The sequence below is a fragment of the Poecile atricapillus genome, chromosome 3 (assembly GCF_030490865.1).
Source record: "Poecile atricapillus isolate bPoeAtr1 chromosome 3, bPoeAtr1.hap1, whole genome shotgun sequence".
NCBI classification, from domain to species: Eukaryota; Metazoa; Chordata; class Aves; order Passeriformes; family Paridae; genus Poecile; species Poecile atricapillus.
The window spans coordinates 4,256,358-4,271,362 of NC_081251.1; the positions used below are offsets into that span (position 1 = coordinate 4,256,358).

The following is a 15,005-nucleotide window of genomic DNA, read 5'->3' on the forward strand; positions in this document are numbered from 1 at the left end:
AAAAAGAAACGTGAATTTCATCCTGCAAGCATAACTATATTATTTCCTTTAGATCTTAGAGACATATCTATAATCCAACCAAACTGCTGAGTGGGAGTTTGCAGAGGTTTACAGGGGAAGCACCACATTTTGCAACAATTAATTTTGCAGAGGAAGCAGCCTGTTTAAAGATGCCTGCAGCAGTCACTAAAATATGTGTTGTTTTTCAAGGCCACCAGACATACAGTTGGCTAGGTTGGCTAATAAACCAAACACAATGAAAAAAAAACCAAAAAACAAACCCCAGTCTCGTGGGGTTTGCAGGAAGAAGGGATGAGAAATAAAATGAATAATGCTTACCTGCTAGGGGTGGATGAAGACTATAATTGTTTAGCCCCCAGCAGATCCCTGCAAGGGTTAAAAATGACAAAGATATTAGTTGGTGACTGCTAAGATTGTTGGTTTGAAGCTTTGGGCAAAACACAGACTGTTATTTACCGGACTTGGTCGATTTACTTCTTAATGCAATAATGACCTGTGAAATGAAACGTGAGCTAGACAATTGTTCCTCATTCTTTCCAGTAAAACATCCTTTCATACCCCATTAAACCACCATTAATTCCATTTGAAAGAGAAGCAGGCACAAACACCAAGGGATATCTCTCTCTTTTCCTCTTTTCCTCTCTTTGTGGGACTGATCAAGGCCTGTGGTTGGAAAAGCAGCTTTCTCACCCATTTCAGAGGGTGTTGGGCAGCCTGTGGGGGACACATTTTTGAATGAACACTGCAGAGATCTACTGGATTGGCACCCAGTGTATCACATTCCTGAGTTTTGCAGAACGTATCAGGAAATTTGGCACAGTCCGTTTATTGGTGTTTATACATCAGGTTTCTGTGACTTTTTTTTTAGCTGGCTTTCTTCAAGCATGAGATTTATGTAATCATACAGTGTATGTGCAAACATATCTGTGCGTTATTTCCCTCCCAGTCCTTTGAAACACGTTTTAAATTTTAAACAGAAGTAGTAGAGTGATAAGTCCTCAAAGTAATAGATTCCTACAGGTTTAAAAAAGTTTGTGTCTGTGAAGAAAAACTGTATGAGTGAATCTCTCTGTCCCCCCAGAGTGGGTTATCTGTTTGGAGTCCTTTGGTTACCAAGAAACGTTCTCTGGAGAGAAACTGCAGTTTCGTGTCTCTGCTAAAGGAGAAATCCTTTTGCACACTGGTTCAGGGCTGGGAATCCAGTCACATCCGTGCAGTATAGCACTGGTTCCACTTGGCCTGGAACTGGTTTCTTTACCTCCTGATTCTCCTCTGCTGTGGCATTAAAAGACGTGTCCGTGTGGCACTGAGGGACATGGTTTAGAGGGACTTTGTGGTGTTACATTTCCAGTTGCACTTGATCTCAGGGGCCTTTTCCAAAGCCAAACCTGCACAACCTTCCCAATCAGTAACCAAATTGTCTCCTTGCTGCTGTTTGGCCTTACCTGAAACCTAGACCAAGCCATTTAATCAGTTCTTTGGCAGATGTTGTCCAGCTGCAAGGAGGTTGCCATAGATCGATGGCCTTGATCCAAGAGTACCACTGATTTCAAGCAATCACAGTTTTACAGCCCATAATTTAACTTTTCATTATATTACCTGATTTTCAGTTGCTTCTACTTTTATATTTTATTTTATTTCATACCCTATACTTTTATGTTTTTTTGCTACACTAGATGCTTTTCTTTTTCCCTGATAGATTTATGCCTGGGGAAAGATTTTGTCTGAAAGTTTGCTCAGAAATGGCTCAGCTGAAATGAACAAAGTGAAGCTTTCTTTTGGTGTGTGTTAAAAACAAATCTCTAAACTCTAGAACCTATGGCCTTGCAGTGGAGGCTGAGGGTTATCAGGGAAAAAACTCTGTGGTCAGTGAATTATTTTCTATCCACAGTCCTTGTGAAAAACTGTCTCCAGAACGATTTGTGAAATTAAATCACTTAGATTCATTATTTTCTCATGTTCTTTGAAAGATCTGAGCCTTGTCTATCGCTTGTGAAAATTTCAGTTCCCGCTCTGCTGCATTGTTTGAAGCACAGACATCAAATGCTTTCCTGAGTATTTGGAGCCTCAAACCCCTCATTTTAGTTCCCTTGCATTGCATCTGCTAATTAACAAAAGAATTCTGGGCACTTTGTGACCCTTGCTGCTGCCTAAGGGCTGTGTCCCCAGGAGGCAAACATGTGTTGTGTCCTGACTTTACAGACTGGGTTGGGCAGGAGCCAAGGGATTACACAGAGTCCTCTGGGGTGGAATGGAGAAGAAACCTCAAAGTTTAACCAGCAACAAGTATGGCATCCACTGGGAAAAAGCTGGTTGGCTGTTGATTCACCAGCCCTATTATTAAAGTACCTAGCACAGCTTAGCTTGTACAGGATTAAGATTTTTGTGTGTGTCCATGTGTGACTCGATTATTTATAAGATCAAGTTTCATTTGCAAAAACCAAAAATGAAAACAAACAAAAAAAATCCAAAAGCAAAACCCCAAAAAAACCAGAAAACTACTAGAAAGTTTTAATTGCAGTTTTGAGAAGAGATGGAGAATGAGAAGTGCAAAATCCCTTGTCATGAATATGATGAGCAATGACCTGGGAAAACAATTTTTTTTCCTTTCTCTGTAATTCCAGCCTGACTCTGATTCAGAGCAAACCGTGATGGTCTGTTTGTGTGTATGCAAACATTTGTGTTTATACACACACAGGCACTGTCCTCGCAACTGTTCTTGGGAGCGTTTCATCATTTTTTCCTCTTATCTTCCAAATATTAACATTTAATGAAATACACATTTCCTTCATTTATCTTGAACCTACTCCAAGGCCAGCAAATACCAGAACCTCAAATGTTATGACAGGATAGATTCTTTATTGGTTTGTTTTCTTTTCATTCTTTCTGTTTTCACTGTGATTTTAATTTTTTTTTTTTAAAGAAGATTATAGACCCTTATGTTCCAGCTCAAGGAACCTGGCTTCCAACTGAGGTACACAAATATGTCCAAAAAAATGTCCCTGAGACCCATCCAATGCAGACAGCTGTGCAGCAAACAGGAAATTGAGGAAGTCAGGTTCATCAGAAACACAGGATTTCCTTCGTGGATGTTTTAGATAAAGCATCTTTAACTTTTCCATGCTGGATCAGTGTTGAGAAAGAACCGTGAGAAGAGCAGGGGAATTTTCTCCCTGTGCTTTGATATCAGGGATGTAAAAGTATAACTGAAAGTCTGAAAGGTTCTTGTGGGGACTATCACACCTTGACCGTGTTGACGTGGTTCCAAGCAAGCACTCACTTGTCTGTCTGTGTTCTGGGCTGGCAGGGCAGGAGTCAGCTCTGAAGCAGGAGTTGTGCCACTGGGATATACAAAAGCAGGATTGCTAAAGATGTCTGTGCACCTGAGGTTTGAGGAGGTGTCCCAGATACTGAATGGAATCATAGAATGGTTTGGGTTGGAAGGGACTTTTAAGAACAGCTCTTTCCAACCCCTGCCATGGGCAGGGACACCTTCCTCTATCCTGATGCTCCAAGCCCTGTCCAGCCTGGCCCTGGACACTTCCAGGGATCCAGGGGCAGCCACAGATTCTCTGGGCACCCTGTGCCAGGGCCTCACAGTAAAGAAGTCCCTCACAGTAAAGAAGTCACTTGATTACACTGTGAAATGAGGATAATTCTTTTTCCCTCCACTCATTAGTTTGTAATGACTTTTGACAATTCAGTGTCAGGAATTACAGAAGTGTCTATGTGGCATCTGGTTTGGTGTGATTCCAAACTACTTTGAGTCCACTATGAAACACTGGGAAAAATTGCAAACTGGTGATTACCAATGTTCCTGTGGCTTTACTAAATCAGGCAAGCACTTAGATGTTGCCTGTGTGACCTTAGCTTGCCTTGCTCTCCTCTTTGTGCTTTTAAATTTTGACAGTCTTTGTCTGCTTTTTCAGCTTTCATGATCACACTAAGAAGCAAGCAATTTGACTTGTTTGGCCCAAAGTGTTTTTGCTCTGGACAGGGCTCAGAGAAGGCTGTGGGGATAACTTATTTTGGCCTTTCAGTACTAAAAGGGAGCTTTTAAGAAAGATGGGGGCAGATAATTTTAGCAGTTCCTGCTACAATAGGACAAGGGTTGATGGTTTTAGATAAGAAGATGGTCATCTTAGATTAGATATAAGGGAGAAGTTTTTACAATGACAGTGGTGAAACACTGGCAACAGGTTGTCCAGAGAGGTGGTGGCTGCTTCATCCCTGGAAACATTCAAGGTCAGGTTGGACAGGGCTCTGGTGTAGGTTGTCTCTGGGTGATATTCCTTAACCATGGGGGTGGTGAGGCCCTGGCCAAGGTCACCCAGAGAAGATGTGGCTGCCCCATCCCTGGAAGTATCCAAAGCCAGTCTGGATGGGAATTGGAGCAACCTGGGTTAGTGGAAGGTGCCCATGGCAGGTGGTGGAACTGGATAATCTTTAATATCCTTTCTAATCCAAAGCATTCCAGGATTCTAGGATTCTATGACATGCACACCAAAAATCAGCAGGAGGTGCACAGCCATCCATCCCTCCCAGTTTCAACCACAGTGTGCTCAGGACTATGACTTAATAGAGCATTTTAGCTTAATGAAGCTAAAAGTGTTGAAAGCTCTGGCCAAGAGGTTGCTACACGCAAAAGCTGCATTTCACAGAATAATTACTGAGACAAAACATGCAAAATCTTCATTTATAAAGCATAGCTTTGATATAGATGTCATCACTCTACCAAAGTTCAAAGCACATGTGGTTGACAGTGTGTGCACCACGGGGTTCTCAGGATATGTAGCATGAGTATAATATAATGCTTAGTTAAAATAATTAGTTGAAAAGAACATATTAATTTCCTAGTGAATTTTTGGAGAAACAGCTCAGTGCTTTGGAAAAAGAAAAGTTATTAGCTGACATTTTGTGTAAGAAACTGGAAAATAAATATTTTCATCTGGGGTAGTTATGTTGAATACTCAGTTTTAGATCATGCCAAGAACATGTTTATTAACTTAACATGTAAAAATTTATATTCATTTCAATATAAAAATATGGAAATATATTATGATAAATATAAATATATTTATGAATATATATGTTTATAAAATAATTCCACATTCTCCAGTGGCTGGGAAAAGAGACACACAACCAGTGAGGCAGCTACCACAGCATCATAAGGTGCTTTTGAAGAAATTTTCAATCAAAAGGTGTGGGCTTTTTTCCTATTTTCTTTTTTTTCTTTTTTTCCTCTGTTGTAGGCATGCTAAATTGACAACAGCACCTCATCTTGTCTTAGAAAATAAGTTGTCAAGACAAGGTAACTTTGCAACTTCAGTTTGCCCCACAATGGAAGTCATGGACCTGTGCAATATATTTGAGTTCTACGTCCTTGCTTTTTTGCCTATATCTTTCCTATTCTTCTTTACAAATGTGTGTAACTGCCCAATAATTCTAATTTCAAATGGTCCAATTTTGTGGTTGCTTGGAAAAGGCAACTTGAATTAAAACTTTGGCATAGATCTTTCTTAAGGGACCAATATAGAATTTAACTTCTGTGTTTGACAAGCTAATTGGCCAAGGTTTAAAACCATCAGTTATGCAATAAAAGTGCATGTAATTAATTAAAGGGAGCTGATTATTTTCAGTCGGCTCTGTTCCTGAAACATCCTCCTACTCACTAATAAACTTTGTTCCTGGGGTGGTTTTTCTGAAATTAATAAGCACATTGCAAAACCAGGGTAAGCCTGTCTCGTTGTTTGCTTCCCATGCTCACCAGTTGCAACAGTTGCTGGACTGAAAATGAAGTCACATTCCTATGAAATCCATATTGCAAGAACAACCTTTTCTTCTGCGGGATTTACAGAATCACAGAATCCTTTAGGTTGGAAAAGTCCTCTAAGGTCATCAAGTCAAACCAGCACTGCCAAGTCCACTCCTAAACCATGTCCAAAACTCTGAACTCTTTCAAGGATGATGATTCCACCACTCCCTGGCTGGCCTGTTCCAATGCCTAACCACCTTTTCTGGGAAGAAATTGTTCCTCAGACAGATTATAGAATTAGCTGATCAAAAGCACCAGGGAGGTTCAAGGTTGCACAAAAAAAAAAAAAAAAAAAAAAAAAAAAAAAAAAAAAAAAAGAAAGAAATAGAAGATACAGCTCTATTGGATAAATAGTTGGAGGAAAAAAAATCTTGGCAAAAATTTTCCTAATAGCTGTGAGAGTCCTTGGATCTTCTTGGACCTCTTGGTGCAACTTGTGATAAATTAATTAAATTTTCTGTCCGTGTCTCACTCTGAGGACTGACCACAATTAAAATCACAGTTCACATTGGAGCAGAGCTGGGCTGTCCCTGGTCTCTATGCCTTAGGAGATGGACACAACTGCTTTTTCATCTCTGGAGAGGGAGCTAAGAGATAAAACAGCAGGATGTGTCAGGAATGAAGCCAGGTTGACCTGCCCTTGCTATGGGGTGGAGGAACAGGCACTGACACTTGTTGAGAACTTTTCCTGTTCTTTGAATAATTATCTGGGTTAGAAGGGACCATAAAGGTCATCCAGTTCCACCTTCCACTATCCCAGGTTGCTCCAAGCCCTGTCCAGCCTGGCCTTGGACACTTCCAGGGATCCGGGGGCAGCCACAGCTTCTCTGGGCGCCCTGTGCCAGGGCCTCATCAAACTCTAAATAAACAATTTACTCCTACTACCTAATCTAAATCTACTCTTCTTCATCTTAGAGACATTTCTGGTCCTATCTCTATATGCCCTTGTAAAAAGTACTTTTCCTAATCCCCTTTTTGATACTGCAAGGCTGTTATTAGGTTTCCCTAAAATTTATAAATTATTAGATCTGTAAGTAGAATCAGTTGAAATAATTTTTTTCAGTGCAGGAAAGTTATATGATATCCCCCTTACTCTTTGAAACCATAGAGTAAGAAATCTAAATCAAATTTAGAGAAACTATTCTGCCCAGCTGCCTGTGCAACCAGCTTCAGGTGGCTGCTTTGGATCCTTGTGCATGGAGGGAAATCAACTTTCTCCTTTCCCTCTCCAGACCCCAAGGGTACAAACTTCCTCAGTCACTCAAATCTGAGTCTGAAGGAAGAAGGAAGCCCAATTCAAGTCAGTGACCACACATAACAAAAACCATCCCTTGCTCTTGGAAAGGCTGAGTCTCTCTGGGAAAAGCTCTGACTCCATGTATGCCTGAAGAGCTCCCCAAAGAACAGAACCCCAAAACCAGTCAGAGATGAAATACAAGTGTAGGGCTGCCTACACAGCAGTGTTCTGAAGACAGGAACCCTACAGAACTCCAGGAATGGCTTTAAAAAGTCAGATTCAAATTTTAGCATGTTTTTAGTGTAGTGTTGGAGGCAGTGGCTGCTTTGGGAAGAGTAATCAGCATTTATAGCCTGATTTCTTTTTTCATATCCCCTGTTTTCCACAGCAGCCATTAATTCAAGATGGTTTGACCTGAAGGTAAAACAAATTCCTGCACTGTTTGTTTATGTATCCTGTCTCAGCCAATCTTTTAGCCACTCAAACCTCCAGTGGCAAAGTATCCCAGAATTTGTGTGACTGACAACTTCTGGGCACGAAGTGATCCTTAGGAATTCTGATTGATAGCGAGTACCTCCACATATTATTGCAGACTGAAAAAGTCACTTGTGTTCTCTAACAGGTTTTGGATGTTTTCTGGGGTTGTTTTTGCTGTTCTCTGCAAAGTGAGCACGGGTCCCCATTCAGTAGAAATAGGTATAGAAGTTTGTTAACTTTTACTGATTTTATGTAGACGTTGTTTTCAAAGAAGCCCTTTGTAACTAATAACTCTTCACTGCAGCCCTGGAAGGCTCACAAGTTATGGGATGGTGGTTTAGGCAAGAGGGTGGGTGGGAAAAAGTCAATAATAATACCAATAAAAAAGCCATATTTCTGATCAAAGCAGCAAGTGCTTGAATAAAGATTATATTAAAAAGAGAAAAATGTAGAGGTCTTGTTAATACCTTTGGGTTAGTGTCCAGTTATGTGGATTTTCCCTCTAGTGCTTATTCTGGCATTCATTAAACCCTGATAAGTTACATAGAAACACTTGAAAGAATGATTAGAAATGCTATGTGTGAATAATAGAATTGCTTAAAGGGAAATGGAAATTCTTAAAGGGAAATGCATACTGACATGGAAAGTGAACTTGTGCAATTTTCTCATTGTCCAGGGTTATTATCTTATTCTTCTTATTTTGAGGGTGTTGAATTTGTATCCTTTTATGTTCACAGTTTGGGAGCTGCTTAGGGAAATCATTTTGCTGCAGCAGGATTCAGATGTGCAGAAGGTTTTTTGAAAAGCAAAAGTGTCTTTTTCTGGTGTCTTACTTTGGGAGGTTGAGGCTCAAGTTTGGAGAGGAAGGGAATTAAAAAGAGCAATTCCAAACCAACACAGGACTTTCCTCTCCATCCTCCTGTGCTCTTGGGGTGAAAGTCCTCATAATTCAGTTTCAGATGACTTTTCACAGGTGTTCCTTGGTAAATAGGTCCAACAGAGTCCATCTTTACAAGGAAAGGGCATCTTGCCAACAGGAATGACAAGGGAACCCTTCGTGTTGCAGGAAATAATGCAGCCAACACCTTCAGGAGGCTTTTTGCTTGAGTAAAGGCTTATTTCTTGTTTACTTGGTGTTGTTATTAAACCAGAGCAGAGTATTAATGGCTGCAACGGCAAGCACTGGAGGTTAAACCAAAATTAACTTGTTGCCATGAGAACATGTTCTATTCCTTTGCTCTGCTCTTCATGTTACAGAAATAATATATCAGCACTGAGGCAGAGGGGAGCGGAGCTGATCCTGTGGTTGAATTAGGAAGTCAAGCTATGAAGCCCTAATCTAAACTGTGGGATAATGAGATGTGAGAGGATTTTCTGAGGTCCACTGCTGATCACATCGTGTTTGTTTAGCAAGATGGGAGTGTTTTCACTGAGATAAAAGCTTAGATATTGTCGAGAGAAGTTTCAAAACCAACCTTCAATACTTTAAGCCACAGTGATTTAATGGGACATGGAAAAGCATTTTTTAAGCCATTCTGAGGTTTTTTGCTCTACAGGAGCTATATGTGGGTATAACATCGACATGCCTTTCCTTGCCAATGTTATCCAATGGAATCTGAGAAGAGTTTTTCCCCTTGTATTTTCTTTTTCAACAGTATGGTCAAAAAAATTCTCTAAATCAGAGGATGAAACCCTGCACCTCTGATCTCAATGTCTGTGTTGACACAGCTCTCAAAGAAGGGGCTGTGGAGAAACTCAGGACTCAGTCGTCTCCCAGATCCATCCACCTTTCACCCCACAGAGCCCACACAGGTAGATGATGGCAGAGCAGCAACACCTGAGGTCACCCACTGACAACAGGTCCAAAGGTCCTTCATGGTCTGCAAAGACTTCAAGTAAACTGAGTCTCAGAGAATCAGATTGTGTTCTGAAAACTGTTTTTTGTCTTATTTCTAGGACCTGTAATTCCTGGTTTATTGCTGCTGTGGACAATGGGTCAGGTCTTGCACTGTGATAAGGAGAAGGTGTAGATGTGTTCTGAATATTATGTATTATGCATAGGATTACACTAGCTTGATTTTCAAAAGAGACATTCAGGGTAAACTCAAAAGATTCATCTTGCCTACCTGAAATAATCTCTCTCTCCTTAAAACTGGTGTCTAAGATACATAATTTTCCTGTCTAAAGTGTTGATTTCTCTCAGCTGAAGGAGTCAAGCTCAGGCTCGGACACTCATGTAAAAACACACAAATATATAAACTAGATAAAAAGCCAGACCTAGGAGAAAGCATTGCATGGAGACTATTCCCCATGGGGATGGACATGTTCTCTGAATTGGTTTTGTAAGATTCCATCATAATTTTGTTGGTGAAAATGCAGTAATGCAAAACCATGGCCTTCTGAGGATGGCACAAGGCATCAGGGTTGGATTTCCTGGTGAGATCTGGAAGAGAGACTCACTTCTTTCTGACTGAAAGGGAGGAGATTTAGATTAGATTTCAGGACAAAATACATCTCTGAGAGGGAGGTGAGGCCCTGACACAGGCTGTCCAGAAAAGCTGTGGCTGCCCCTGGATCCCTGGAAATGTTCCAGACCAGGTTGGATGGGGCTTGGAGCAGCCTGGGATAGTGGAAGGTGTCCCTGCCCATGGCAGGGGGTGGAACGAAATAATCTTTAAGGTCCCTCCCCACTCAAACCAGTCTGTAACTCATGATTTTACTTTTATCACTTTCTCTCCAATCTCTGGGCTAATTCAGTATCAAATTTTATGTAGATTGGGTTATTTTAACAATACATTGAGCTGATTGGTGAACTACATAAAGCTCCTTTTGTTGCCAACAGTTATGCGAAAGTTGAGCAATATTAAAGAATTATATTCTGCATTTTTGTAAAACCAATATCACTCTTAGTCTTTCTGTAAAAAAATATTCTAACCTTAACCTTAAATGCACACCTTAAATGCATATTTTAACTCAATGTTAAACATGACATTTTATGTGTTTATAATATCTGAAACAAAATGTATATATATATATATATATTTAGATTGCAAGATAATAATAAATAGTAGATGCATAACAGTTTTCTGCTGCCTTTGGTGTACAAATGGAATAGTGGAGCTGTCTCTTTCTTTCTTCCTGCTGCCACAATCCTTTTGGTCACCGTCACCCGCCTGCAATCCAGTGATGTAAAAAACTCGGACTGGCAGTGACAAAGCATCAGAGGGAAGCTAAAATCCGTGTGGCATGTGACATAGAGAAAAGGTCACATTGCCCTGCATCAGCCTTCTCTTAAGTCAAGTTAATTAGTGGGGTTTTTTTTCTAATTCAACTGGATGGGCCTCCAGGCAAAGCACTATTTGTAATGGCACCGTGCTCTGGAGTCACCCAGCCTGGCTCTGGCTGTGCCCCTGCATGTCCCCGTGTCTTCAGGCCAGGAGGCATCAGCTCAACACTCCACTCACTTTTCAGGTGTGTATATTGCTCCCAAGCCACCTGACAAAGGGTAATAATGAGCCTGTTCTGGGTGACTTGCCACTGAAAATCCAAACACTGGCGTGAGCACTATGAAGTCTCAAATGAGAAGCCACAATAATTTCAGCTTTCTCTGTTGTGAATGTGCAATGGATTCCTGTTCACAAAAGAAAAAGAATCACCTCAAAATAGGAAGGGAGATTGAAACAAAGAGGAAAAATACATCCCTGGTCCTTGCTGAGGGCAGGTCTCTGACTGAACAGCAGCATCTGCCTCTTTCCTCAGCTTTGCCTCCACCCTGGGTGGAGGTGGTTCATGGTATGGTTTACTGGGCATGGTGATGTTTGGTTGAAGGTTGGACTTGATGATCCTGGAGGTCTTTTCCAACCTGAACATTTCTATGATTCTGTGATTCTATGATTCTATGATTCTATCATTCTATGATTCTATGATTCTGTGATGAGTCTATGGTGTGTTGTGCCCTTTTCCCTGTGTGCTGTGCACAGATGTTGTTGGCTGAGGTGGTGTCCATGACACTGGACATACCTGGCGTCCTCCTGAGGAGCCTGACCTCACGTTCCTGTTAGCCTGCTCTGTGTGGGTACATTTACACACAGCCCCAGCCTGTGCTTCTGACTCCTCCTGGCACTGATGGAGTCTGCTGTGGGTCAGCCCTGAGTGTCTTGAACCTGTGCTCAGAGCAAATGTTTCTTTTCCCACCGTGTCATATGGTTAAACATACAGTGAGGCTCTGCTGAGATTCACAGTTCTCACCCAAGGCAAGGGCACACAACAGAGAGTTCTCTCCAAAAACCTCTGGTGGTAGAGTCCAGGTGGTGTAGCCAGTCCTCACCTATTCCCTCTCTTTCCCTTGCATTTTCTCATTGTGTCTGTAAGAGGATTTACACAGCTTTTATGTGATTGTGACACATATTCTAGGGACATGTTTTTCTTCCACTCTTTGCCAGAGCATCTGGATTAGAGAGATGCCCACGTGTGGTGGGCTGATTTGGTGGCACCACCAGACATCAGACTGTTTCCCACAGTTAAATGTGGCCAGAACCTCACTGAACTCCTGGATTAAGACTGACTGTTGATGACCACAGTTCAGTCCAGCTGCATCAACCTACAGAGACACAAGCTGAGACAGGAAATCATTCCCAGGTTTGCTCCTGGGGTGACTCCAGTCTTCCCAAGCCCATCCTCCTTGTATTAATTAAGGTTGCAGTGTGTATGCAGGTTTCTCCTCAGCTGTTGCCAATCTACTGCCTATTTCCAGCAGAGAAATAACAGCCAGGAGGTGGCTAAGTTGTCCCTTCTTTCTCTTCCACTCCAGCTCAAAGCCTGCTCTTGCAACAAACAGAAGGCACAAACCAACAACTTGGTTTTTTTTCCCCATTAATAGTGATTTTAATAATAACCATAAATACTTGGGTTTTTTTAATTTTAAATTTTTTTCTAGTACAAGAAAATGTCAGTGGTCTAATGGAAGGTGTCCCTGACCATGGAAGTGGGCTGGAACTTGACAATATTTGAAGGTCCCTTCAGCCCAAGCCATTGTGTGACTCTGAACTTCCAACGTGTGATGATGTTCAGCAACCTTCCACAATGTCAAAAGAAGGACAGAAATTTCACACAACATCTACTTGGTCTTTTCTTCTGGGTGTGAACCCTTCTTTTCAAACAGACCCAGAAATAATCTGGGCTGCAGGTTTCTCTGTCTGCTCCCTTAGGCTTGGGATACCTCTCTGGCTGGTGTGGTCTCTTCCTTCTAATAAATTTTGCAAGTAAAATTGTGGGCACAGAAGTTCTCTCCAGGGGCAGAAGTTCATGTGGACAGGGGTGATGTCCATGTTATGATAAATAAGATGACAAAGAGGTGCAGTCCACTGCCTTGCAAAAATGTTTACCACAGCCCCCTGCATGCTTTAGTCCTGGCCAAGTAATACTCTCCCAAACAATTCTTGGGTTCTTGGGTGCAGTTTGGGAGTCTGTGTGTGCCAAGGAACATTCCCAGTTGGTTTGGTGGATGAATCCATCCTGTTTTTGAAGCTGAGCAGGTTCAGAAGATGAATACAACCAGACCATGTCAGTTGGCCTCAGTGTCTGGGAATACTCCTGGGCACATTTAATTTACTGGTGAAGATGTAGCCAGATGTCTCTTCAGGACCATCCATTATTTAAATATCTGTGTTGAAGCTAAGTTTTTTTGCACTAGTCTGATTGTATCCCACTGCCTCTGGTTTTAAAGAACTTATTTTTCCCTTTTGGCTGCTGTAACTAATCTGGGACATGATCTGCTGTCTTCATAAATCCGTGCTGTGAGAGTTTACTCAGTCTTCAAAAATGTTCAAGTTCCAAGACCTGTTGTTTCATTTTCCAGCTCTGAGGATACTAAGCAACTCTGACTACAGTGAATTAAAAGTCATCCTTTCTCCTGTGCAGTTTATGTGTCAGGGTTTTTTGAACAGTTTTTTTTTTTTCTTTTTTGCCTTTTTAGAGTATCTCATCTATATTTTGATAGTCAGCAAAGTCATTTCTGACTCTATTTGGGTATGGCGAGCTGGTAAAGAAAAATCTGATGGCAGCAACCTCATTTTTAGCTCTCTCTGTGCCTCCCGTGCTCCTGAGTGGCTTGAAATTGGACATATCCTCATTTCTGGATGTGTAAGGTCAGGTTGGATGGGGTTTTGAACAACCTGGCCTAGTGGAAAGCATCCCTGACTATGGCCAACTCCATTTATACAATCATCAAAAATCCCTTTTGCTCAGATTGGTTGCTTTCAAACTGGGATGATCACAAATCACATTAAGCCTCAGACAATTCCTAGACCCAATTTTGGTCAGTGCTAGCTGACCTAGACAAAAAAACATGCCAAACACTGTTCTAGGAATGTAAAATATTTGTGATTGAGTACTAGGTCCAAAGCATAAACCTTCATAAGTGTGGACATAAGTGTACTTCTTTTAAAGACAAATTAAAAATGTCTGTGCCCCACTGTGTCCCAGAAGGTGGAAAATGTATGATTCAAGCTTTTGAGACTTTTCATCCTGGACAGCATGTTTAACATGCCATCCCTATCCCAATCCCACACAAAGAAAAGTCTCTGTGGCAGTTGAGATGTTTATTCTGGGGTTTTTTTTCTGTTGTTTAGGAAAGAAATTCAGCCCACCAAGATCTCAGACGTTGTTCCTGGCTTCCATATCCATAGCTAAGTTCTGAGGTGTTCTGGCCCACAGTGGGATCACTAATGTTGAGAGTTATTCTCCCTTCTATGAGAGAAGTTTGGTCTCTGTGAGTAGAACTGACAGGTTACTGTTCCCCTCAAATCCTTCTTCTTGATCTCTCTAATATGGAATAATAACAAGAGCATTGGCAAAATAAACCCTGAGGAAGCAAAGGAAAGAGCTGAGTGATGCCTAAAATTTCTTTCAGTTATTTCTGCTGCTTAGAGCAGGGAGGACAAAAATTTGGAGAGTATAGGAGATTGTTGGGCAGCCTTTAAATTTTCAGTGGTGCTGCTTGCTGAAGTTTTATGTAATGGTAGAGTCAGAACTATCCTGGTTTACAACATATTCTGTGCAGACACTTCTTGCATAAAGTTCCTTTATACTTCTCTTAAATGTTTTTTTCCTTGTTATTAAATTGACAGAATTGATATGTCAGTTTTAGTGGTTGTTCCCAAACTTACTGTGCATGATTTGTGATTACCTGGTTAAATATTAACTAGCTGGGACTGAATTATATGAAGAATCTGATTACTAATTACTGATTACTGGACTGTAGCTGTTAGGTGCTTGGAAAAAACCTTTTTTCCAGCAGAAGGAGGTGAACTGCCATGCTGGAAATGAAGGTTGGATCTGGTGTAGGTCTTTGCTCTTGAAAGGTAAATCTCCCTTTCTCTTCCTGCTCTCTTCCTTCCTCTAAGCCATCTGAGGAGGATCTCACTGATTGCTTTTTGGAGCATAGCAAAGGGGAGC

General features: G+C 41.2%; 1 protein-coding gene across 5 annotated transcripts in view; it reads left to right on the top strand.

Moving 5' to 3' along the window:
* Positions 1-15,005, top strand: part of PKHD1 (PKHD1 ciliary IPT domain containing fibrocystin/polyductin) — a 237,704-nt gene that overhangs the window by 176,030 nt on the left and 46,669 nt on the right. The window contains exon 60 of one of the 5 annotated variants that reach the window (XM_058835022.1): positions 14,180-14,283. The exons of 3 other annotated variants lie outside the window; for them this stretch is intronic. In XM_058835022.1, coding sequence (XP_058691005.1) covers positions 14,180-14,247 — 68 coding nt within the window. In that variant the 3' untranslated portion in view covers positions 14,248-14,283. Of the gene's footprint in view, positions 1-5,273; positions 6,097-14,179; positions 14,284-15,005 lie in introns of those variants that run through there. One more of the 5 variants, XM_058835024.1, reaches the window with a different exon arrangement.